The 27,418-nt window shown below is 36.1% G+C and overlaps 1 protein-coding gene across 3 annotated transcripts in view; it reads right to left on the bottom strand.

Moving 5' to 3' along the window:
- Positions 1–27,418, bottom strand: part of DNM1L (dynamin 1 like) — a 71,070-nt gene that overhangs the window by 26,316 nt on the left and 17,336 nt on the right. For all 3 annotated transcript variants that reach the window (XM_068560905.1, XM_068560906.1, XM_068560907.1), the window contains exons 2-4: positions 5,904–6,051; positions 992–1,038; positions 504–575 (exon numbers count right to left, since the gene is read on the bottom strand). In XM_068560905.1, coding sequence (XP_068417006.1) covers positions 504–575; positions 992–1,038; positions 5,904–6,051 — 267 coding nt within the window. The remainder of the gene's footprint in view (positions 1–503; positions 576–991; positions 1,039–5,903; positions 6,052–27,418) is intronic.

Genomic DNA, 27,418 nt, shown 5'->3' with positions numbered 1-27,418 from the left:
TCAGTGATAGTGCCTCGTGTCAAAATTAATCGTATCTTAGACACCTAATTTACTTTAAATTCTCAGAATCTGAGAAGACAATTCAGTTGTTAACATTACTTTTCATTTTCACTGAAAAAAAAAAACCCTTAATTTCCCTCTCTTTGCTTTCATAAGTAAATCTAGCCTTACTCAGGTAAGAAAAAGAGCTCTTCAAAATACATGAATCTTGTAAGTTATATATTGCTTCTTAAATTAGAATAGAGTCAATCCAGCAGAAAAAGATAACACTGTAGGAAGCATTGAATTAAAAAGTTACATAATAAAGTGATATACACATCTCAAGATCAAGAATAAACACCTAAACGAAATATCTGATAGCATGTAAAAACTCTAAGAAACAAAAGGTATTAAATAAAGTTTTTATATATTTGGGAAAATACTCCGTTAGTTTCAAAGACCAGAATACTCTCGATGATATATTTACCGATGGTTATAATTTCCAGCTCTAAAGAGATGCCTACCTTATTATTTCCTGAAATCCTTTCTGTTTCATTTTCAATTTCTTGTCGAATTTCATCAAAATCTGTGTAAAGCTAAAAATTATTGAAACAAAAAACACGGTATTCAAAATAAGATTATAAGTTCTTAAGCGGGGTTTGATAAACTTCAAGGATGTCTATGGATCTGCTTCAGAGAATTAGTAAACAAACTCTAATATACACATATATTTTTCTGAGCCAGAGTCATAGTTTATATGAGTTTTTCAAAGCTGCCTGAGCCCACAACAGTTAAGAGTCTCCAAATTAGAGAGAACAGGGCTCAACTTAAATGTTTTCCAAATAAACTACTATGGTTAGAAATGTTAAGATAAGATTTATTTTATAAGGAACAGCTGCTTCAAGATAACAATGCTACATTGCCAATCATAAGAAACTAAATTATCAACTACTTGTACCCCAAAAAAACGTTTTCAACATGTTACTTCTTCACCATATTCTTGTAAAATTACCTTATTTTTGGTGTGAAGAAATTTACCCCATTCTTCTGCTTCAACCCCTGGAAAAAGAAAAACTCCATTTATTGGAAACTATGGAAATTACTTTTTAATCTTTATTTAGGAATTCAAAAAGGCAGTACAATATTATTTGTTCCTATTTTGCCATTAACTACAAGTTAACTTATATTTTAAGATCTGCTAAATTATACTCTCACATTTTCAAAATTGTACCAGGTATTTCAGAAACGACTAATTTCAGAGCTGCTCACAGGTCTTCCCACTATTTGAAATCTAGATTTTAACAAATAAAACTGTTTACCTCTCCTCATATTATAGTAAAATATGTACACTTTATTTTTAAAAATCTTACACATGAAAAGCAGTTTATCTGATGAAAATACTCAAGCTAATGGCTAAAAGAAGAAAACTTATGAGTCATACTGAATAATGCAAAAAGCATATATAATAGATTTACACATAACTCATAAAAATTTGCAATATGTGAATGAAACAGCTAACTTTTCATTCTGTTTTGTCGTTTTTATTTTAATTTGGTTTCTTGTTGGTAACCCATAAAGTCACAATTTGTCGTTACTTTAAAGAGCTCTCTCAGTAGTATGAAGCTACTCTGTAATTTATATGCATTTTCAACGTGATTTTCCCCCCCCAGGAACAAGATTATGTTCTCCCTTGGAACTGAAGGTAGGAAAGAAATGAAATGGCATGGGGTGGCGGGGATGGGGGGAACCTGGCATATGCCCTGTATGGAGTTGCTACTCGCCAGTAGTTTCCAAAAATAGGTCTGTTCCTCTTGCACTTGCTGAAAAAAGGAAAAATTATTCACTGCAGGTACTGTTTTGAGTGGTCTGAGACTTGGATAGCAAATTTTGTTCTGATTTTTCCAGAGAAGCTAGAAATGCTTAATTGTAGAAAGGTAAACTAACTTTGCCTCCCCCAAGCACAGCTATTCTGCTTTTGCCAAATTCAGAGTTTTAAATGTCTTAATGATTAAGTTTATGAATAACACATATCAGCCACCTGAGATCAAAATAAAAATGACTGTAAGATATTAAAATAAATATTTACTGAGGAAAAGGTGGATCAATTTCTTTGGTGGGATAAAGGTAAATAAACTGGATCCTTTTTGCAAGTAAAATGCTCACCTACTTGAAGCTTAGTACCTTCTTCCAAGAAGTCTCATTGGAGGACTGGAGTAATCTAGATGAATAGAACTCAGAGGCAGGTACTATATACCAAAGGGGTGTTCTTAATTTACCTTATCATATAGAAGAGGCCTGGCTTCACAAGCATGTTTTTAAAAATAAAAATAAAATAAATTACATTCACCACCAAAAAAAGCCTGCATTCTGATGCAATGCCAAAAGGTAACAAGAACCACTAACACCTGCAATCAATCAACGTGGATAGGCAAATAAAAATGGAAGAAAAAAAATGCACACAGCCTGTAAGAGTACAAAAGCACACATGCAGGCATAATAGGAGAAGAAGGGCCAAAAACAAATGGATAAAGGAAACCTTTAGAAAGGTGTCTTGAGTTTTTCCATGTAGCAGGGTCTGTAGTTAAAGAGAAACAGCACAGAATGATAAGTTTAGTGCTTATCCCTAATATTTCAAACCTTTCTAAAAAATCAAGTGTGCAAAAAACCTGAACACATTTCAAATGCCATTTCAAATGCATTCAATTATTCCAAATTTACAACTATAAAACTTCCATTACAATTAGTTATAATTAGAGGGATGTATATAATATTTTAAATGACATAAATGAAGTATATAGTGTGCCATAATTTATTTTTATTTTCCATTACACCTAATTATATCACCTCTGGTTTCTAATTCTAACAAAATGGATTAAAATTAATTTACTATCCAAAAATTTGTCTTAGATATCTGATAACTATGGGTAAAGACAAATTACCTAGTGGAAAAAAATCTACAAAACATATCAAACACATCTTTCAAAACCCTGATAGTAAATATGCAAGTATCTACCAATTGAGCTTTATAAGGGATTATTTTCTTTGAAATATATATTGAATTTAACAGAACACCATAGAAACAGTTTTGGTCTTTAGTCAGCATGCTACTTTGGATTTAGTCTACAAGGAGATCTGAGGAAAACTTGATTTATTTCTTACAAATATATGAAAGGTAATCCTAGAGTTCAAAGTTCAAACTAAACCACCATCTCACTTGAAAACAGTTTTTGTTTTTCATAAGATTTTATCAGAAAATTCTTTTACATTGGCAGAAGTGGGGGGGCAAGATGAGAAATAGTATAAATCTATATATTGACACCTCAATTATCCTATGTAGTTGGCAGAATGAGGGGTCTCATGTTAAATAAATTTTCCTGATAATTGAATTATACATAGTAATACTTAAATAGTTTAGCCAGTTTTGATGGACCTATATTTAAAATGGATTATACTGCTCCATGTCGTGTTAGAATCCACTGCTCTTAAACTTACCTATTAATGGTAACTTATGCCTTTGTTACATAATAAAGCCTTTTGAGGCTACAAATCCCTATACAAAATGGTTAGAGACTGATTTTTTCTTTTTTTGAAGTTCTCCTGTCTTTACGTTTTCCTCCCCTTTCTCCTGTATGGTTGCCAGGCTGTCAGGTAGTTCATACTCTTCTGGCTGTCTCCTGCTTCACGGTTTATAATTTCCTCTAGGGTAGAATGATTTGTGGTAAGGTAGAACTGTTTATCCTAAGGATAAATAGGCTCTGATGAGAAGTTAAAGAACTATTCTAGTTATTAATAAGATATATGACATTTAGTACTCAAAATTTACAAAATCTATTTTGTGTTCTGGGTGGCTGAGTTGTCATTTTAAGTGAGGTTTTATGCTCTTTAATATAAAAAATAAGCACTAAGCTTTGGTGGAAAAAAAAAAAAAAAAAAAAAATATATATATATATATATAGGTAAAGATATGCAGATTTACTGACCAACCACCAAGAAGAGACATCAACAAAACAGAGTGGACATACAAACAAAGAGATACCAAGGAACTGACACTTCTATAACTGAAATGTACACCCTTTTCAGAAACACTGCCCTCATCTGCAAACAGTTTCTGAGAGACAGGATATCATCTGCCCTTTTCAAGATGACTGAAGAAAATGAAGAGTTAAAAGAAACAGACTTAACACCATACAGTTTCTTGAAGTTTTAGTTTAAGGTATTTGGTAAAATTGATGATGTTAGTTAGTGAGAATGAAATTTTTAAAGAGTTATTCTATACATTTGAAGCTGGACCATAAATTAGTCCAAAATGATTAAATTCAAGGTTCAGAATTTCAATAATAAAGAAATATTACAGAAAAGCAAAGTGATGAATAATATACCAAGAAGCTACCTAATATAATTAAAAGACTCCTACATATCCTCTGGCAGTCTATCCAAAAATATTTATCATTATATCATTATATGTTAACATCTACAACTTCATTAACTTGCTTTAGCGATTAACTTTCTGTAGTCATTGTAGATGCTCATGACAGGTCTTTTTTTGTCCCCTTTAAAAAAAAAAAAATCAAGCTATCACAACAATGCTCCTATAATAAGTAAAGGAAAAGATCAGACACAGAAATTAAAGTAACTTCAATTGCATGAAATTATCATCCCATCTTAGATTAGAATATAAGAAACAGAATGAAACTTCATTGAAAACAGATCTCTGCAGAATGAGAAACAAACATGGTACTCTGCTGCAAATGCAATTTAATACTTAGAACATTTTATAGACTTTTATAAATAAGACAAAATGTGAACCAAACACTGAAGATTAAACATATTACTCTCATCAAACGTTCCAAACCTCACTAATGTAAAAGTATGATTAATAGAGGATACATATTTAATAGGCAATTTAAAACATGCTAATAAAGATAGTGTGTCTTAAAATATTTTCAGTTTAACCAAAGAAGAACTGCTATAAAGGATGGTGCATATTTTCTTATCATCATACTCCACATTTACTATTTGGGTGAGGGAGGAATCTAAAAAGTATGTGCTATATAGGTAAGCCTTAGCAAGAGAAGGATAGTAAAAAAAATAACAATAATTAGGGACCTCCCTAGTGGTCCAGTGGTTAAGACACCATGCTTCCACTGCAGGGAGCGCAGGTTCGATCCCTGGTCGGGGAACTAAGATACTTCATGCCACGTGGTGTGGCAAAAATAATAATAATTTTTTTAAAAAAACTCTTTCTAAAAATAATATTCATCTTAGATTGAAGGGCCAAAGATTCAAAACTAGCAGACAATGGCAAGACCAGAAAAGGGAAGGTAAGATAACATTGCTATGCTGAAAAGCTAAATCATTTTAATTTTACTTAAAAGTAAATCTTTAAACTAGAATCTAGAATATTTAAATTCTAGGGACTTCCCTGGTGGTCCAGTGGTTAAGACTCCGCGCTTCCACTACAGGGGGCGCAGGTTCAATCCCTGGTCGGGGAACTAAGATCCCGTGCGCCGCATGGCATGGCAAAAAAAAGAAAATATTTAAATTCTAAAACAAAGTGAAAAAGCAAAAACATTGTTTTAAACACAAGGAAAAAAAGTTTAAAACACTCCAAAAGACACAAAAACTTTTAAAAATAACTGATTCTCGTTTACCAAGTAGCTCACTAGATCCTCCACTAAATAGCATTAACAACAGTTTACTAAACTGAATTACCAAAAAGATTCTCTTTCAAAAAAGTTGACTCATGGTCCTCAAAAACAACAAAAATTACTCTTTTTTTACATGAGAAAAGATGCATACCACTTTTCTTCACAAGACTTCTGATTTTGCTACAGCCACTAATTTCTAATTAGCTCATATCTTTTTAAGATTGGACCAAAAATGAAGAATTTTAAAATAATTTTTATTCCAATTCTAAAATTTACCATTTTCTTCTCCTGTTGTTTTTCGTTTATCTTCGGGTGAAACATGGACTAGCTGCAGAATGAGAGGTCTCCGGGTGACAATACCAGTGCCTCTGGGAAGCAGGTCCCTCCCCACTAGGCTTTCTAGCACTGAGCTCTTTCCACTGCTCTGAAAACGGAATACACAAGAGCAAAATGAGTTTCTTAACAGATTTTTTTGTAACTCAGTAAGACTATGCTATATAATTACTTTAAAAAAATTATTGCAAAGTCTTTTAAAATGAAAGTTTAGTTATATTTTCTATTATATGATCTTTATTTCTTTAAAATAAAATAGTACAAAAAGAGAAAATATATACCCTAGTGCAAAATCAATTAGTTATGTGGTAACAATATCTATGATTATTTCATGGGATATATAAAAATTTATAACTCAAAAAAAAAAGAGAGAGACAATATAAAAGCCCCAATTCCCCATAATTTTCCTACCTTTTCTGATACTCTCAACCATATAATATTAGGTAATTTCAAAACCTGTATAACATTGGTATACATAAAATTATGTCCAGAATATGTAGATATTTTACATTAAATGGGATAGTAGTACTATGTGTATTTTTCTCTAACCCACTTTTATTTTTAATATAACAATCAGGGATATCATTCCATATCAATATATTTACTTCTGTGCTTAATAGTTAAATAGTATTTTGTATGTAAAACCAAACCCCAGCTGATGGACATTTAAATGGTCCTTGCCACTATTAACAATGCTGCAATGAACATACTTTGTACATATAACCTTACTCACTTATCCTATGACCTCATTAGATTTACTTAGTTCATTAAATAAAACTGCTGTGATTAAAGAGCATACAGATTTTATGCATTCAGATACTACCAGACTGCACACTACAAGATGGGAGGCACCAAGCTATGCTTCATGTTCAATCTGCTGCATCCCCATCAGCATTGGGCATTACCACTTTTTTGAATCTTTGCTACTTTTTCTTGATAAACACTGACAGTTCATTTAAATTTGCATTTCTTTATTATTCAGTCTAGTATCACTTTGTTTAAGGGCCTTTTGTATTTCTCCTTCAGTGATTTGCTTGTTCAAATGCTGGTATATTATGCATCTTATTAGTTTATAAAGATCTTTATCTATATAAGTATTTATTTTTTGTTGTTTTGAACATTTTCCCCCAACTTTTTATTTTGAAACTTTCAAAGCCACAAGAGTTGGAAGAATATTAACAGTGAATACCCATATACCTTAACAAAAGTACCATATACCTTAAATAATTATTAGTATTTTGACACATTTGCTTTATGTCTCTTCTTACACACACACATATTTTCTTTTCTTTTGCTGTCCCTTTTGAGAGTTGGTTAATATGTAATGACATTTCATCCCTAAATATAGTGGCATATCTCTAAGAATAAGGGCATTCTACTATGTAACCACACTACAATGATCACACTGAGGAAATTTAACATAGACACAATACTAATAAACAGTATATAATCAAATAATATATAAACTTGTCTCTATTATGCATTTTTATATTATACATAAATGTTTACAAATTTGCTATTTTTTTCAACTTTGTAATTCATATTTTTCTGTAACAGAATATGTTTTCCTTACTGTATTTTTTCTTAGTCAAAACTAGTACATCTTCTAATTTCATACTTTCTACAAAAGCAAAAACCCTAAACTCATCTACTGTATCAGAAAGGGTCTACAGGAAACAGATGGCCCATTCAAACTAGAATAATTTAAGGAGAGTTTAGTTACAAGGGGACTATTTACAAAGTTTTGGAAGAGGGGGCTCACAAGGGATAGTGCAATAACGTGGGCTGGTAATGACAGAGCAGCTCTTATTCACTCACAAGCTCCAAAAGATGGATGAGAACTTTCAGAGAGCCAGCCTAAGGCACCTACACATAGGAAGTAAGCCAGGGGAATAAATACCCAGACTTTAGTCTCCTCCTTTCTCTAAGTCCTGCCAAGGCTCCCCATTTCCAAACCGAATAGGCAGAGGACATAGGGCCCCATTCCTGTTGTCCAGAAAGGTCCCCTATGATGGAGAAAAGTAATGTTGAGTGGATAAGGAGGGTCAAATTTAAGGTTATGTGGCACATCCCGTTTTGCTAGGTTTTGGAGTCCAGGTTTACCCCTCTCATAAGTAAAATGGGTGCTTCCCCCATTTCTTTTCTGTACTCTAAAATAATTTAAACAACACTGAAGGGGGACCTTCAAGATGGCGGAGGAGTAAGACATAGAGATCAGCTTCCTCCCCACAAATACATCAAAAATACATCTACATGTGGAACAACTCCTATACAACACCTACCGAATGCTGGCAGAAGACCTCAGACTCCCCAAAAGGCAAGAAAATCCCAACGTAACTGGCCATGTAGCTGACAGGGTCTTGGTGCCCCAGCCTGGTGTCAGGCCTGAGCCTCCGAGGTGGGAGACCGAGTTCAGGACATTGGACCAACAGAGACCACCCAGCCCCATGTAATATCAATCTGTGAGAGCTCTCCCAGAGATCTCTGTCTCAAAGCAAAGACCCAGCTCCACCCAACGGCCAGCAAGCTCCAATGCTGGACACCCCATGACAAACAACTAGCAAGACAAGAACACAACCCCACCCATTAGCACAGAGGCTGCCTAAAATCATACTAAGTTCACAGACACCCCAAAACACACCACCAGACACGGCGCTGCCCACCAGAAAGACAAGATCCAGCCCCACCCAACAGAACACAGGCACCAGTCCCCTCCACCAGGAAGCCTACACAACCCACTGAACCAACCTCACCCAATGGGGGCAGACACCAAAAACAACGGGAACTACGAACCTGCAGCCTACGATAAGGAGACAACAAACACAGTAAGCTAAGCAAAATGAGAAGACAGAGAAACACAGAGCAGATGAAGGAGCAAGGTAAAAACCCACCAGACCAAACAAAGGAAGAGGAAATAGGCACTCTACCTAAAAATGAATTCAGAGAATGATGGTAAATATAGCCAAAATCTTGGAAATAGAATGGAGAAAATAAAAGAAACGTTTAACAAGGACCTAGAAGAACTAAAGAGCAAACAAACAATGATGAACAACACAATAAATGGAATTGAAAATTCTCTAGAAGTAATCAATAGCAGAATAACTGAGGCAGAAGAACAGATAAGTGACCAGGAAAATTAAACAGTGGAAATAACTACCTCAGAGCAGAATAAAAAAAAAGAATGAAAAGAATCGAGGACAGTCTCAGAGACCTCTGGGACAGCATTAAACGCACCAACATTCAAATTATAGGGGTCCCAGAAGAAGAAGAGAAAAAGAAAGGGTCTGAGAAAATATTTGAAGAGATTTTAGTTGAAAACTTCCCTAACATGGGAAAGGAAATAGTCAATCAAGTTCAGGAAGCAGAGAGAGTCCCATACAGGATAAATCCCAGGAGAAACACACCAAGACACATATTAATCAAACTATCAAAAATTAGATACAAAGAAAAAATATTAAAAGCAGCAAGGGAAAAGCAGCAAATAACATACAAGGGAATCCCCATAAGGTTAACAGCTGATCTTTCAGCAGATACTCTGCAAGCCAGAAGGGAGTGGCAGGACATATTTAAAGTGATGAAAGGGAAAAACCTACAACCAAGATTACTCCACCCAGCAAGGATCTCGTTCAGATTCAACAGAGAAATTAAAAACCTTACAGACAAGCAAAAGTTAAGAGAATTCAGCACCACCAAACCAGCTTTACAACCAATGCTAAAGGAACTTCTCTAAGTGGGAAACACAAGAAAAGGAAAAGACCTACAATTACAAACCCAAAACAATTAAGAAAATGGTAATAGGAACATACATATTGATAATTACTTTTAATGTAAATGGATTAAATGCTCCAACCGAAAGACACAGATTGGCTAAATAGATACAAAAACAAGACCTGTATATATGCTGTCTACAAGAGACCCACTTCAGACCTAGGGACATATACAGACTGAAAGTGAGGGGATGGAAAAAGATATTTCATGCAAATGGAAATCAAAAGAAAGCTGGAGGGGGCTTCCCTGGTGGCGCAGCGGTTGGGAGTTTGCCTGCCAATGCAGGGGATTGGGCCCTGGTCTGGGAAGATCCCACGTGCCGTGGAGCGACTAAGCCTGTGAGCCACAACTACAGAGCCTGCACATCTGGAGCCTGTGCTCCGCAACAAGAGAGGTCGCGACAGTGAGAGGCCCGCGCACTGCGATGAAGAGTAGCCCACACTTGCCGCAACTAGAGAAAGCCCTCGCACAGAAAGGAAGATCCAACACAGCCAAAAATAAATATAAATAAAGAAAGAAATTGACACTTTACTTTAAAAAAAAAAAAAAAGCTGGAGTAGCAATTCTCATATCAGACAAAATACACTTTAAAATAAAGACTGTTGGGCTTCCCTGGTGGCGCAGTGGTTGAGAATCTGCCTGCCAATGCAGGGGACACGGGTTCGACCCCTAGTCCGGGAAGATCTCACATGCCGCGGAGCGGCTGGGCCCGTGAGCCACAGTTACTGAGCCTGCGCATCTGGAGCCTGTACTCCGCAACAGGAGAGGCCACGATAGTGAGAGGCCCGCGCACCGCGATGAAGAGTGGCCCCCGCTTGCCACGACTGGAAAAAGCCCTCGAACAGAAACGAAGACCAAACACAGCCATAAATAAAAATAAATAAATAAATAAATAAATAAATAAATAAATAAAATAAAATAAAATAAAGACTATTACAAGAGACAAAGAAGGACACTACATAATAATCAAGGGATCAATCCAAAAAGAAGATATAACAACTGTAGATATTTATGCACCCGACATAGGAGCACCTCAATACATAAGGCAAATGCTAACAGCCACAAAACGGGAAATCGACAGTAACACAATCATAGTAGGGGCCTTTAACACCCCACTTTCACCAATGGACAGATCAACCAAAATGAAAATAAATGAGGGAACACAAGCTTTAAATGACACATTAAACAAGATGAATTTAATTGATATTTATAAGACATTCCATCCAAAACCAACAGAATACACTTTCTTCTCAAGTGTTCATGGAACATTCTCCAGACTAGATCATATCTTGGGTCACAAATGAAGCCTTGGTAAATTTAAGAAAAATGAAATCATATCAAGTGTCTTTTCCAACAACAACGCTATGAGACTATATATCAATTACAGGAAAAAAACTTTAAAAAAACCAAACACATGGAGGCTAAACAATACACTACTTAATAACCAAGAGAGCACTGAAGAAAGAAAACAGGAAACCAAAAAATACCTAGAAACAAATGACAACGAAAACACGATGATCCAAAACCTATGGGATGCAGCAAAAGCAGTTCTAAGTGGGAAGTTTATAGCAATACAATCCTATCTCAAGAAACAAGAAAAATCTCAAATAAACCACCTAAACTTACACCTAAAGCAATTAGAGAAAGAAGAACAAAAAAACCCAAAGTTAGCAGAAGGAAAGAAATCATAAAGATCAGATCAGAAATTAATGAAAAACAAACGAAGGAAACAATAGCAAAGATCAATAAAACTAAAAGCTGGTTCTTCGAGAAGATAAACAAAATTGATCAACCATTAGTCACACTCATCAAGAAGAAAAGGGAGAAGACTCAAATCAACAGAATTAGAAATGAAAATGGAAAAGTAACAAGAGACACTACAGAAATACAAAGGATCATGAGAGATTACTACAAGCAACTATATGCCAATAAAATGGACAACCTGGAAGAAATGGACAAATTCTTAGAAAACCACAACCTTCCGAGACTGAACCAGGAATAAATAGAAAATATAAACAGACCAATCACAAGCACTGAAATTGAAGCTGAGATTAAAAATCTCCCAACAGGGCTTCCCTGGTGGCGCAGTGGGTGAGAATCTGCCTGTTAATGCAGGGGACACGGGTTCGAGCCCTGGTCTGGGAAGATCCCACATGCCGTGGAGGAACTAGGCCCGTGAGCCACAACTACTGAGCCTGTGCATCTGGTGCCTGTGCCCCGCAATGGGAGGGGCCGCGATAGTGAAAGGCCCGTGCACTGCGATGAAGAGCGGCCCCCGCACCGCGATGAAGAGTGGTCCCCACTTGCCACAACTAGAGAAAGCCCTCGCACAAAACGAAGACCCAACACAGCCAAAAATAAATAAATAAATAAATAAATAAATAAAGTAGCTATTAAAAAAAAAAAAAAATCTCCCAACAAACAGAAGCCCAGGACCTGATGGCTTCACAGGTGAATTCTATCAAACATTTCGAGAAGAACTAACACCTATCCTTCTCAAACTCTTCCAAAAAACTGCGGAGCAAGGAACACTCCCAAACTCATTCTATCAGGTATCAGGATGAGGCCACCATCATCCTGATACCAAAACCAGACAAAGATGTCACAAAAAAAGAACAGTACAGGCCAGTATCACTGATGAACACGGAGGCAAACATCCTCAACAAAACACTAGCAAACAGAATCCAACAGCACATTAAAAGAATCACACACCATGATCAAGTGGGGTTTATCCCAGGAATGCAAGGATTCTTCAATATACGCAAATCAATCAATGCAATACACCATATTAACAAATTGAAGGATAAAAACCATATGATAATCTCAATAAATGCAGAAAAACCTTTCAAAAAAATTCAGCACCCATTTATGATAAAAACTCTCCAGAAAGTAGGCATACAGGGAAACTACCTCAACATAATAAAGGCCATATATGACAAACCCACAGCCAACATCATCCTCAGTGGTGAAAACCTGAAACCATTTCCTCTAAGATCAGGAATAAGAGACGGTTGCCCACTCTCACCACTATTATTCAACATAGTTTTGGAAGTTTTAGCCACGGCAATCAGAGAAGAAAAAGAAATAAAAAGAATCCAAATCAGAAAAGAAGAAGTAAAACTGTCACTGTTTGCAGATGACATGATACTATACATAGAGAATCCTAAAGATGTTATCAGAAAACTACTAGAGCTAATCAATGAATTTGGTAAAGTAGCAGGATACAAAATTAATGCACAGAAATCTCTTGCATTCCTATACACTAACAATGAAAAATCTGAAAAAGAAATTAAGGAAATACTACCATTTACCATTGCAACAAAAAGAATAAAATACATAGGAATAAACCTACTAAGGAGACAAAAGACCTGTATGCAGAAAAGTATAACACACTGATGAAAGAAATTAAAGACGATACAAACAGATGGAGAGATATACCATGTTTTTGGATTGGAAAAATCAACATTGTAAAAATGACTATACTACCCAAAGCAATCTACAGATTCAATGCATTCCCCATCTAACTACGAATGGCGTTTTTCACAGAACTAGAACAAAAAATTTCACAATCTGTATGGAAACACAAAAGACCCCGAATAGCCAAAGCAATCTTGAGAAAGAAAAACGGAGCTGGAGGAATCAGGCTCCCTGTCTTCAGACTATACTACAAAGCTACAGTAATCAAGACAGTATGGTACTGGCACAAAAACAGAAATACAGATCAATGAACAGGATAGAAAGCCCAGAGTTAAACCCATGCACATATGGTCATCTTATCTTTGATAAAGGAGGCAAGAATATACAATGGAGAAAAGACAGCCTCTTCAATAAGTGGTGCTGGGAAAACTGGACAGCTACATGTAAAAGAATGAAATTAGAACACTTCCTAACACCATACACAAAAATAAACTCAAAATGGATTAAAGACCTAAATGTAAGGCCAGACACTTAGAGGAAACTCTAAGAGGAAAACATAGGCAGGACACTCTATGACATAAATCACAGCAAGATCCTTTTTGACCCACCTCCTAGAGAAATGGAAATGAAAACAAAACTAAACAAATGGGACCTAATGAAACTTAACAGCTTTTGCACAGCAAAAGAAACCATAAACAGGACAAAACGATGACCCTCACAAGGGCAGAAAATATTTGCAAACGAAGCAACTGACAAAGGATTAATCTCCAAAATATACAAGCAGCTCATGCAGCTCAATATAAAATTTAAAAAAAAAACCCAATCCAAAAATGGGCAGAGGAGCTAAACAGACATTTCTCCAAAGAAGATATACAGATTGCCAACAACACATGAAAGGATGCTCAACATCACTAATCATTAGAGAAATGCAAATCAAAACTACAATGAGGTATCACCTCACACCGGTCAGAATGGCTGTCATCAAAAAATCTACAAATGATAAATGCTGGAGAGGGTGTGGAGAAAAGGGAGCCCTCTTGCACTGTTGGTGGGAATGTAAATTGATACAGTCACTATAGAGAACAGTATGGAGGCTCCTTAAAAAACTAAAAATAGAACTACCATATGACCCAGCAATCTCACTACTGGGCATATACCCTGAGAAAACCATAATTCAAAAAGAGACATGTACCACAGTGTTCACTGCAGCACTGTTTACAATAGCCAGGACATGAGAGCAACCTAAGTGTCCATCAACAGATGAATGGATAAAGAAGATGTGGCACATATATGCAATGGAATATTACTCAGCCATAAAAAGAAACAAAACTGAGTTATTTGTAGTGAGGTGGATGGACTTAGAGTCTGTCATACAGAGTGAAGTAAGTCAGAAAGAGAAAAACAAGTACCGTATACTAACACATATATATGGAGTCTAGAAAAAGAAAATGGTTCTGAAGAACCTAGGGTCAGGGTAGGAATAAAGACGCAGACATAGAGAATGGACTTGAGGGCACAGGGAGGGGGAAGGGTAAGCTGGAACGAAGTGAGAGAGTGGCACTGACATAGCTAGTGGGAAGCAGCCACATAGCACAGGGAGATCAGCTCCGTGCTTTGTGACCTCCTAGAGGGGTGGGATAGGGAGGGTAGGAGGGAGACGCAAGAGGGAGGAGATATGGGGTATATGTACATGTATAGCTGATTCACTTAGTTATAAAGCAGAAACTAACACACCATTGTAAAGCAATTATACTCCAATAAAGATGATAAAAAATAAATAAAAATAAAAAAGAGACCTGTACCACAATGTTCATTGCAGCACTATTTACAATACCCAGGACATGGAAGCAACCTAAGTGTCCATCGACAGATGAAGGGATATAGAAGATGTGGTACATATATACAATGGAATATTACTCAGCCATAAAAAGAAATGAAATTGTTATTTGTAGTGAGGTGGATGGACCTAGAGTCTGTCATACAGAGTGAAGTAAGTCAGAAAGAGAAAAATACTGTATGCTAATACACATATATGGAATCTAAAAAAACAGGGTTCTGATGAACCTAGGGGCAAGACAGGAATAAAGATGCAGACGTACAGAATGGACTTGAGTACACAGGGAGGGGGAGGGGTAAGCTGGGACGAAGTGAGAGAGTAGCACTGACATATATACACTACCAAATGTAAAATAGATAGCTAGTGAGAAGCAGCTGCATCGCACAGGGAGATCACCTAGGTGTTTTCTGACCACCTAGAGGGGTGGGATAGGGAGGGTGGGAGGGAGACGCAAGAGGGCGGGGATATGGGGATATATGTATACATATAGCTGATTCACTTTGTTATACAGCAGAAACTAATACAACACTGTAAAGCAATTATAGTCCAATAAAGATGTTAAAAAAAAAACCCGGAAATTTCCTCTTCTTTATGTGTTTGATTAAAAATCTATCCACAAAAGTCAAGTAATTCTCCTGGATTTTCAAATTTATAAGCATAACTACTTATAATATTCTTAGAAATTGTTCACTTTTCTTATTTCTAGTATTTTATCTTTTTCCACCCATTTAAAAAAAAATTTTTTTTAATTGGGGTATAGTTGCTTTAAAATGTTGTGCTAGCTCCTGCTGCACAGCAAAGTGAACCAGCCATATGTATACACATATCCCCTCCTTTTTGGATTTCCTTCCCATTTAGGTCACCACAGAGCACTGAGTAGAGTTCCCCATGCTATACAGCAGGTCCTCATTAGTTATTTTATACCTAGGTGTATATATATGTCAATCCCAATCTCCCAAGTCATCCCACCCACCCCTCCCTTTTCCCCCTGGTGTCCACACGTTTGTTCTCTACATCTATGTCTCTATTTCGGCTTTGCAAATAGGTTCATCTGCACCACTTTTATAGATTCCACATATATGCATTAATATATGATATTTGTTTTTCTCTTTCTGGCTTACTTCATCTATATGACAGTCTCTAGGTCCTCTAATATTTTATCTTTATGTTCTTTTTTCAGACCAGATTTCCCAATTGACTATTATATTGATTTTATTGGTCAAATCTGTATTTTATTTAATTTTTTTTTTATATAAAGTAGATACTACTTTGTCTACTTCTTTTCTTCCTTTTTTTTTTAAACTTTGGGTTTATTTATTTATTTATGGCTGTGTTGGGTCTTCATTTCTGCGCGAGGGCTTTCTCTAGTTGTGGCAAGTGCGGGCCACTCTTCATCGTGGTGCACAGGCCTCTCATTATCACGGCCTCTCTTGTTGCGGAGCACAGGCTCCGGACGCGCAGGCTCAGTAATTGTGGCTCACAGGCCTAGTTGCTCTGCGGCATGTGGGATCTTCCCGGACCAGGGCTCGAACCCGTGTCCCCTGCATTGGCAGGCAGATTCTCAACCACTGCGCCACCAGGGAAGCCCTAATCTGTATTTTATTGATTTCATTTTGTAATTATTTATTTTTAATACTGTTAATTTCTTCTTGCTGGATTTGTTTTCTGGGGAAGAGGGTTATTTGGCCCATCCACCCTACACACACACATACATCTCTCAATAGGAGTCATCTCTATCTTCATTCTTCTATACTGAGAATCTTGGTTCTCAAGGACACAGTTTGTGGCCGAATTAAAAGAAAACACTCATTTGCTTTTTATTTCACACTACACAGTCTCCAAATCATAATACCAATACTACCACCACCAATATGATTGAAGATAGTTTTTAAAATATTTTGCACATGATTCCTCCATTCTCCTTCTCATCTGTTTACAGACCATACTTCCTTCTTTTTTTAACCCTCACTAAGTCTTGGTTCTACAAGTATGTGTATAGTACTAACTGTCAGTCCTTATATTAATGTCTCTCTAGTCATTTTGATTCTCTTCCTGAAGATTCCTCAGGAAGAGCCAATGGGAACAATATTCTTCAGTTCTAGCACACTGATAACAGTCTGTGACTTTTATACTTGAAAATCAGTTTGGTTATATGTAAAATATTGGGCTCATGCTTTCTTGAGTATCTTAAATATGGAATTCCATAATAAATTGTGTCTTTTCTCATAAATTCTCTCATAAGAATAGATCTTCTCTCATAAATTTTTACTGTTGAAAAATATAATAATCTGATTTTCCTTCCCTGATTTTGCTTAGAAGCCTGAAGAATTTTTATTTTTCCTTTAAAGTTCAATAATTTTACTAGACTGTGTCTTAGTGTTGGTCTTGCTGTGTCAATGTTCTCAGGCATGTGCTGAGCTCTTTCAAAATGGAGTTCCAAGTCTGTTTTTAATTCAGTTAAATTGTAAGTTTTAGTATCTGTTCTGCTCCCTTGCCATCATTTTTTTCTTCTTTGGGGTTTCCTATTATACATATGTTGGATCTCCCCTGCTTGTTTTCAATATGTCAATTTCTATCAAATTCTTTTTACAGCTCCTTTTTATCCCGTCTTTAAAAATGTCTTCCTCCTTTCCAACATCTTTCTCTTTCAAAGGTATTATCTGTTATGTTTATATGCCCTGGTGTTTTCCTTCTAATTTGTCATTTCTAAAATAAATTTTCTTTCAATTCTAATATTTCACAAAGTTCTACCACCTAGCATTTAAAAATTTTTTTTCTTATGCAAACTTGTTTTTTTTTTTAGAAATGCCTTATTCTGATTATAATGTCTTTTGTCTTAATATCTAATGGTTTTCATCTGTTCTGTGGACGTCTTTCTGGTGTGCTTTCATTGTCTATAGGAATGCTATTTGGAGTCCCATTTTTCTTCAGATACTTTGTAAACTTTTGACAACAATCATTTCATATTGTTGATATTTAAATGAAGTTCATTCTCCTGAAGTTTCAGAAGGAGTTTTGGCCTAGAATAGCTATTCTAACTTCACTCTAAAACTCTCTCTTGTTTTTGTACAGTGTTCGAAAATAAAGTTCTTTGTTTTCTGAGATATCTTGATTCCGTTCCTCTCCACCACTTTTATCTGGACCTTCTCTTTTCTTTGTATTCTTCAGGGGATGCTTAATTGTATTGTCAGTTCCTTCTCAAGTGCAGATTGGTCCTGGAAGGCAGCTTTGGTTGGTTTTAGAAGTTTCAAGGTCCTCCAGTCCCTTAAGGCTTTATAAAAGACCTCTTTCACTCACCCATTATCAGTGTGTGCAAAACCCCTCCCAGTTTCAGCTGGCCCTCCAGGCTTTCCAGTGATTGCCTTTTGGCTATTTTTCAATTCTCACATTCATTTGAAGTTCCACTGCTTCCTTCTTCTTCCTTCATAGACAATAATACACAGGTCTTGGAGCTGTTAGTGGTCTATCCCCAAACTACTGGTGTTTGAGCATTTGTAGAGAGAAACATGCTCAACTAATTTTCTTGTAAATGTTGTTCATGGATTTTGGGTTTTCCTATTTTATTTGTTCTGTTTTTATGGGAAAGTCAAACAGGGATTAGGAAACTATTCTACCACTGCTGTCATCTTCCCAGAATCCCCAATACAGAAATTTAACCCACTTTGAAATACTTAGACTAATGTTTAGTTTTATATAAGTTTTTTAATATTATTCAGTCATAAAAAGGAATAAAGTACTGATACATGCTATAATATGGATGAACCGCAGAAACATTATACTAAGTGAAAGAAGTCAGTCACAAAAGACCACATATTATTTGACCCTGTTTACATGAAATGTCCAGAACAAGCAAGAAAGTAGATTAAGTGGCTGCCTAACATTGGGGGCAGAGGAGAGCAGGGAGTGACTGCTAATGGATACAAGCTTTCCTTTTGGGATGATACAATATATAATTAGATTATGGTGATGGTTGCACAACTCTGTGGACATGCTAAAAAACATTTAACTATACATTTCACAAATTCCAAAACAATTATAAACAAATGTTAAAAATCATGACTTTATACATTAGAGAACATAAGAATACTTTCATGACTTTGAGATAGAAAGTACAAACTAGAGAAGAAAAGATTGTTAATTCAACTACAGCAAAATTAAAATTTATTTTACTCATACAAAATAATTGGGGGAAAATATTTCTTTTTTTTTAAATTTTTAAATTTATTTTTTGGCTGCATTGGGTCTTCCTTGCTGTGCACGGGCTTTCTCTCTAGTTGCGGTGAGCAGGGGCTACTCTTCGTTGTGGTGCACGGGCTTCTCATTGCAGTGGCGTCTCTTGTTGCAGAGCATGGGCTCTAGAGTGTGCAGGCTTCAGTAGATGCAGCACGTGGGCTCAGTAGCTGTGGCTCATGGGCTCTAGAGCGCAGGCTCAGTAGTTGTGGTGCATGGGCTTAGTTGCTCCACGGCATGTGGGATCTTCCCAGACCAGGGTTCGAACCCGTGTCCCCTGCATTGGCAGGTGGATTCCCAACCACTGCACTACCAGGGAAGCCCCGATAATTGGGGGAAAATATTTCTGACTCATGTAACTAACAAAGAATTAGCAACCAAAATGTAAAAGTGACTCCTACAAATCATCAAGAAAAAGATGAATACTATAATAGAATATCATTTACAGAGATATGAACAGAAACTCACAACAGAACCACAAAGAGCCAAGAAATAAGTTGCTCCAACTTATTAGTAATCGGGGAACTGCAATAAAAATGACAATGAAATACCATAAATTTAAAATGTGACAATACAAAGTATAGGTATAAACAAATAAACAAACTCCACTGTGTACATGGAATGTAAATGGTTACAAACATTCTGAGGAGCAAGTAGGAATATCAAGTAAAAATGAAAATACATATACCCTACAGTCTAGTAATTCCACTACTTGATACTTTAGAGAAATTCTCAAACGTGTACAATGAAGCATTCATAGGAATGTTTCCAGCACTGTTGTTTACTAAAACTGCTATAGCAAACAAGGGCAAACACTCAAATGTTCCTCAAGGAGAGGAGAAATTTTGATATATTCATATACTAGATTACAGCAGTATAAGTGAGCAAACTAGGAATATATATGTGTATGTATGGGTAAATCTCACACGTATGATTGTGTAAAAATAACACTGAAGAGGAATGTATACTATTTGACATCACTTACTTCAGGTAAGTGTAAAACATGTGAAACAATATATATTACTTATGTTATCTACATATGTACTATATGTAAAATGAAATGCATAGGCGTGATAAACACTAAATTCAGGAAATTGGTTATGTCTCTGTGGGAAGAAGGAAATTTCATCTAGATAGTTAATATTTTTTTTCTTAAACTAGGAAGTAGATTAAATGGTGTCCTAATATTATCCTTTGTACCTTTTCGATGTTTTCAATATTTCAAAATAATTTTTAATGCCTCAAATGTGGTACGGGATTTCATATTGATGAGGTATTTAAAGAAGCTCCATTTCCACCACCCTCCCATACCCTAAGCAGACACTTGGTATAGCCACACACAGCTTGGATATAGGTTACAGACTAGTCCCTTTGTCCACCCTGGCCTTCTGTACAAGTGATCTATACTAGCTTAAGTGTCCAACTCTGCTAGAAAGTTCAAAGTACTATATTCAAGCTACAACAGAGATCTGGAAGCAATTCAGGTAATATTTCAATTTTATTTCACAATATCTTGGATGGGAAATGAAGGAATTTTTTAAAAAAAATTTTTCTGTTCTCTCTTGTTCAGTATGTTTCACTGCATTTAAATAATGGTTATAGTATAGATGGATACAGAATTTTATAATCACAATTAATTCCCCTAAGAACTCTAAATTTTAAATATTTCTCCATGGCATCTAACATTTACTGTTGCAGATTGAAAGTCTGATGCCAGTCTGATTCTCTTTCCCTTTTAGGAAATCTTTCTTTCCTCCTTCCTTCTATTTTGACACTTGGAGAATTCTGGGGTTTTGTAAAAGTTTGGATTTCAGAAATTTACCCAGGGTATGTCAATCCTTTCAATATTTGTGCCCAGCAACTGAAATCTGAAGATGTGGGGGATTTCGGCTTACTGTTTGATTATTCTTTGTCCATCCAAGTGTTCTTTCTCAATCAACTATGACAAGGATTTTGGCTCTCTTAGCTCTCACCATCAAGTCTCTCATCTCTAATAAATTTCATAACATACGGTTTTGATTTGTCTTTTAATAGAATTCCTCAAGTTGTTTTTTTCTATTTCATAAATTAGGCTTTCAACAATGTCAGTGTGACTGTTGTTCCCCATCACCCCCACCCACTATGCTGTTTTGTTCTTCCTTCTTAAATATGTCACAAAAAATACTTTTTAAATTTCTCTCCTAAATTCTGTATTAACCTCATTTTGTTACTGTGATTATCTACCTTAGTCTCCTCCTTTATGGCTACTGATTTTCAGTTAGTTGTACACTTTTATGTATCTACATATAGGTTTTTTTAAGACGGGTTATTGTGGACTGAACTGCATCTCTCCAAAATTCGTATGATGAAGCTCTAACCCCCTTAGAAGGTGTACCTCATACCTCAATATGTGATCATATTTGGAGACAATCTTCAAATAGGTGATTAAGTTAAAACAAGGTGATTAGGGTGGGCCCTAGTCCAATCTGACTGGTGTCCTTACTAAAAAAGAAAATTTTGGGACAACAGAGAGACATTAGGGATGTGACACAGAGATGAAAGAGCATGTGAGGACACAGAGAGAAAGCAGCCATCTGCAAGCCAAGGAGAGAGGCCTCAAAAGAAACCAAACCTGCCTACATCTTGACATTGGACTTCTAGTCTCCAGAACTGTAAGAAAATAAATTTCTGTTGCTTCTGTGCACATGTTGTTTATGTGCCACCCAGTCTTGTGTGGTATTTTGTTATGGCAGCCCTAGCAAACTAACAAACATAGGTTACAAACTTAACTGCCCCCACAAACAAAGCAGATAACCTGAATGGGTAAATCAACTCAGACTTCAGTCAAAATGACATCAGATTGTATTCTTCTGACATTCTGTTTGCGTATTAAAAATATAAGATCTCACATCTCACAAAATAAAAGAATGTCTCTCAGGAATAGTAAAAATATAAGAATATTTCCCAGATAGTCTTTAACTTTCCCCTTTTCATAGAAACATGGAAACATGTTAACGTTTCATTGCCCTCTTCAAACTATAAAAAAGAGCAACACATATATTATGATAAGGAAGGAAGGCTAACTAAATACAGCCTGACCCATCTAAAGCAGGCATTTTTCAAATCCATTGTAAATGTGGGTGTAGTGTTATCAGATTTTCTGATTTTTTTAAAGGAAAAACCAGAAACCTGGCCCTTTCCATTAAATCCACCAATTTTTAAACATTGGCAACTCTTCCTTTTTTTTTTTTTTAAACATATTGTGTGTATCAGTTCCAATCAAGATGGCAACATAGGAGGATCCTGAACTCACCTCCTACCGTGGACACACAGAACTTACAGCTAGAAATGGAACAATTCCCTCTGAAAGAAACTAAAAAATTAGCTGAGCAACTCATACATATCAGGCAAATGACAAAAAAACATATCAAAACAGGCTGGAGAGGCTAAGACACAATCTCACCATAAACCTCAACCCACGTGTAGTGACCCACAATTGCGAGGGAACTCACAACACCTGCAAGACTTGGAGAGGTGGCTGTTTATTCTAACGCATACAAACCAACACAGAGAGTCAAGGAAAATAAAGAAACAGAGGAATATATTCCAAACAAAAGAACAAGGTAAAAGTTCAGGAAAAAACTTTAATGAAAGGGAGATAATATATCTGATAAAGTTCAAATTAACAGTCATAAAAATGCTAAACAAGCTCAAAAAAGTGAATGAACAAAGAGAGACTTTCAACAGAAAGAAAATACAAGAAAGTACCAAACAGAGGTTCAACAGCAGACTACATGAAGCAAAGGGTCAGTGAACTTGAAGAGAGGGCACTGGAACTCATCTAATCAGCAGTAAAAAGACAGTTCAAGGGACTTATAGGACAACATCAAGTGGACCAACATTCACATTATAGGAGTTTCAGAAGAAGAAAAAGAGAAAGGGGTAGAAAACTTATTTGAAGAAATAACGGCTGAAAATGTCCCTAACCCAGGGAAAGTAACATTCAGATCCAGGAAGTTCAGAGAGTTCCAAAAAAGATGAACCCAAAGAGACCCACACCATTTATAATTAAAATGTCAAAAGTTAAAGACAAGGAGAGAATTTTTAAAGCAACAGCAGAAAAACAACTTGTTATGTATAAGGAAAATCCCCCATAAAATCATCAGCAGATTTTTGGATAGAAACATTGCAGTCCAGAAGGGAATGACTGGCATGACATATTCAAAGTGCTGAAAGAAAAAAAACTGCCAACCAAGATATCTCTACCCAGAAAAGTTGTCCTTCACTATGGAAGGAGAGATAAGAGTTTTCCAGACAAGCAAAAGCTTGTCATCACCACTAGACTAGCCTTACAGGCAATGTTAAAGGGATTCCTTTAAGCTGAAATGAAAGACAGCTAATTAGTAACAGGGAAACATTAAACTATAAACTTCACTAGTAAAGATAAATATGTAGGGCTTCCCTGGTGGCACAGTGGTTGAGAATCTGCCTGCCAATGAAGGGGACACGGGTTCGAGCCCTGGTCTGGGAAGATCCCACATGCCGTGGAGCAACTGGGCCCGTGAGCCACAATTACTGAGCCTGCGCATCTGGAGCCTGTGCTCCGCAACAAGAGAGGCCGCGATAGTGAGAGGCCCGCACACCGCGATGAAGAGTGGCCCCCGCTTGCTGCAACTAGAGAAAGCCCTCGCACAGAAACGAAGACCCAACACAGCCAAAAATAAATAAATAAGATAAATGTGTAGTAAAATTCAGAATAATCTAATATAAAGACTGTAGGTTAATCACTTATAAATCTAGTATGAAGAGTAAAAGACAAAAGTAGTAAAAATAATTATAACTGCAGTACTTGTTAATAGATACATAAGATTAGAAAGATGAAAGTTAAAACATCGAAAACATAAAATGTGCAAGGTAGGGGAGTAAAATGTAGAGCTTTAGAATGCACTGTACTGATGTTATCAACTTAAAATAGACTGTTATAAATAAAGGCTGGTTTAAGTAAACTTCATGGTAACCATGAACCAAAAACCTATAGTAGAAATGTAAAAGATAAAGAAAAGGAATCTAAAAATACCACTACAGAAAATCATCAAATCACAAAGAAAAAGAATAAGAGGAGAAAAAAACAAAGGAGTTACACAACAGCCAGAAAAAAATTAACAAAGTGGCAATAAGCATTTACATACCTATCAAAAATTACTTCAGCTGTAAATGGGCCAAATTCTCCAAATAAAAGATATAGAGTACCCTGAAAGGATTAAAAAAAAACAAACAAACAAAAGCCAACTCTACACAGCCTACAAGAGACTCACTTCAAATGTAAGGAAACACACACACTGAAAGTGAAAGGATGGAAAAAGATATTCCCATTCAAATGGAAACCAAAGAAAGCTGGGGTGGCCATATTTACATCAGACAAAATAGACTTTAAAACAAAGACTACATTAAGAGAAAAAAAGGAATTATATAATGATAAAGGGGTCAATCTAACAAGAGGATATAACATTTGCAAATATTTGTGCACGCAATATAGGAGCACAAAATATATAAAGCAAACATTAACAGGCATGTAGGGAGAAGTACACAGCAATACAATAAGAGTAGGGAACCTTCATAGATCATACAGATAGAAAATCAATCAACATTGGCTTTAAATGACATGTTAGACCAGATGGACTATACATATACAGAGCATTCCACCCAAAAGCAACAGAGTACACATTCTTCTCAAGCACACATGGAACATTCTTCAGGATACATCACATGTTAGGCCACAGGACAAGTCTTAATAAATTTAAGAAAACTGAAATTGTATAAAGCACCTTTTCCAACCATCATGGTATGAAATTAGAAATCAATTTTAAGAAGAAAACTGGAAAATTCATGGGACTAAACAGTATGCTACTGAACAACCAATGGATGAAAGAAGAAGTCAAAACAGAAATCAAAAAATATCTTGAGACAAATGAAAATAGAAAAGCCACATACCAGAACTTATGGAATGCAGCAAAAGTAGTTTTTAGAGGGAAGTTCACAGCAATAAATGTCTACATGTAGAAACAAGAAAGATCTCAAATAAAGAAACTAACTTTACACCTCTAGGAACTATTAAAAAACAAACAAAGCAAGCCCAAAGTTAGTAGTAAAGGAAGGATATATCAAAGATCAGATCAGATATTAATGAGATAGAGACTAAAAAAAAACAAACAATTAGAAAAGATCACTGAAACTAAGAGTTGGTTCTTTAAAATGATAAAATGGACATACATTTAGCTAGACTCGCCAAGGAAAACAGAGGACTCAAATAAATAAAATGAGAAATGAAAGAGAGGTCACAACGGATACCACAAAACTACAAAAGATCATGAGAAACTAGCATGAAAAATTATACACCAAAAAGTTGGACAAAATAGACAAATTCCTATCATACAACCTACCAAGGCTGATTCATGAAGAAAAAGAAAATCTAAACATACCAATTACTAGCAAGGAGACTGAATCAGTAATTAAAACCACCCAACAAACAACAGTCTAGGAGCAGACAACTTCACTGGTGAATCCAAACACTCAAAGAAGAATTAACACCACTCCTTCCCAAACTCTTCCAAAAAAGAAGAGGAGGGAACAATTCCAAACTCATTTTACAAGGCCAGCATTACCCTGATACCAAAACCAGACAAGGACACGACAAGAAAAGAAAATTACAGGCCGATATCCCTCACGAACATAGGTGCAAAAATCCTCAACAAAATTATAGCAAACTGAATTCAACAATACATTAAAGGGATCACACACCATGATCGAGTGGGATTTATTCCAGGTATGCAAGGATGACTCAACATCTGCAAATGAATGTTATACATCACATTAACAAAATGAAGGGGACTTCCCTGGCGGCACACTGGTTAAGAATCCACCAGCCAATGCAGGGGACACGGGTTCGATCCCTTGTCCAGGAAGATACCACATGCCGCGGAGCAACTAAGCCTGTGCACCACGACTACTGAGCCTGTGCTCTAGAGTCCGTGAGCCACAACTACTGAGCCCACATGCCACAACAACTGAAGCCCATGTGCCTAGAGACTGTGCTCGTCAACAAGAAAAGCCACTGCAATGAGAAACCCGTGCACCTCAATGAAGAGTAGCCCCCATTCGCCTCAACTAGAGAAAGCCCGCGTGCAGCAGTGAAGACCCAATGCAGCCAAAAAAAACAAACAAACAAAATGAAGGATACAAATCAGATGATTATCTTAATAGATGCAGGAAATTCATTTGACAAAATTCAACATCCATTCATGATAAAAAAAAAAAAACTCTCAACAAAGTGAGTAAAAGAGGGAACATACCTCAACATGATAAAGACCACATATGACAAGCCTACAGCTACTCAATGGTGAAAGGCTGAAAGCTTTTCCTCTAAGATTAGAAAAAAGACAAGGGTGCCCACTCCTGCCACTTCTATTCAACATAATATTGGAAGTTCTAGCCAGAGCATTAGGTAAGAAAAAGAAAAGGCATCTAAGTCAGAAAGGAAAAGTAAAACTGTTACTATTTGCCAATAACATGATATTATGTGTAGAAAACCCTAAAGACTCCACAAAAAAACTGTTAGAACTAATCAACGAATTCAGTAAAGTTGTAGGATACAAAATCAATATGCAAAAGTAGGTTGTGTTTCTATACCGTAATAACAAACTATCAGAAAGAGAAATTAAGAAAATGATCCCATTTAGATTGCATCAAAAGAATAAAATACCTAAGAATAAATTTAACCAAGAAGGTTAACCAAGACCTGTACACTGAAAACTATAGAATACTGATGAAAGAAATTGAAGACACAAATAAATGGAAAGGTATTCTGTGCTCATGGATTGAAAGAATCAAGATTGTTAAAATGTCCATACTAACCAAAGCAATCTACAAATTCAATACAATGCCTATCAAAATTCCAATGGCATTTTTCAAAGAAACAGAGCAAATAATCCTAAAATTGGTATGGAACCACATAAATAAATAAATAGCCAAAGCAATCGTGAGAACAAAGAACAAAGCTAGAGGCATCATGCTTCCTGATTTCAAACTGTTAAAAAGCTATAATAATCTGGGAGTTCCCTGGTGGCCTAGTGGTTAGGATTCTGGGCTTTCACTGTCATGGCCCGGGTTCAATCCCTGGTCAGGCAATTGAGAGCCCACAAGCCACGTGGCACAGCCAAGAAAAAAAAGC

Source organism: Eschrichtius robustus, chromosome 13 (genome assembly GCF_028021215.1).
Source record: "Eschrichtius robustus isolate mEscRob2 chromosome 13, mEscRob2.pri, whole genome shotgun sequence".
NCBI lineage: Eukaryota > Metazoa > Chordata > Mammalia > Artiodactyla > Eschrichtiidae > Eschrichtius > Eschrichtius robustus.
Note: the sequence above shows the minus strand (reverse complement) of the source record. Positions and strands in the feature narration are given on the sequence as shown.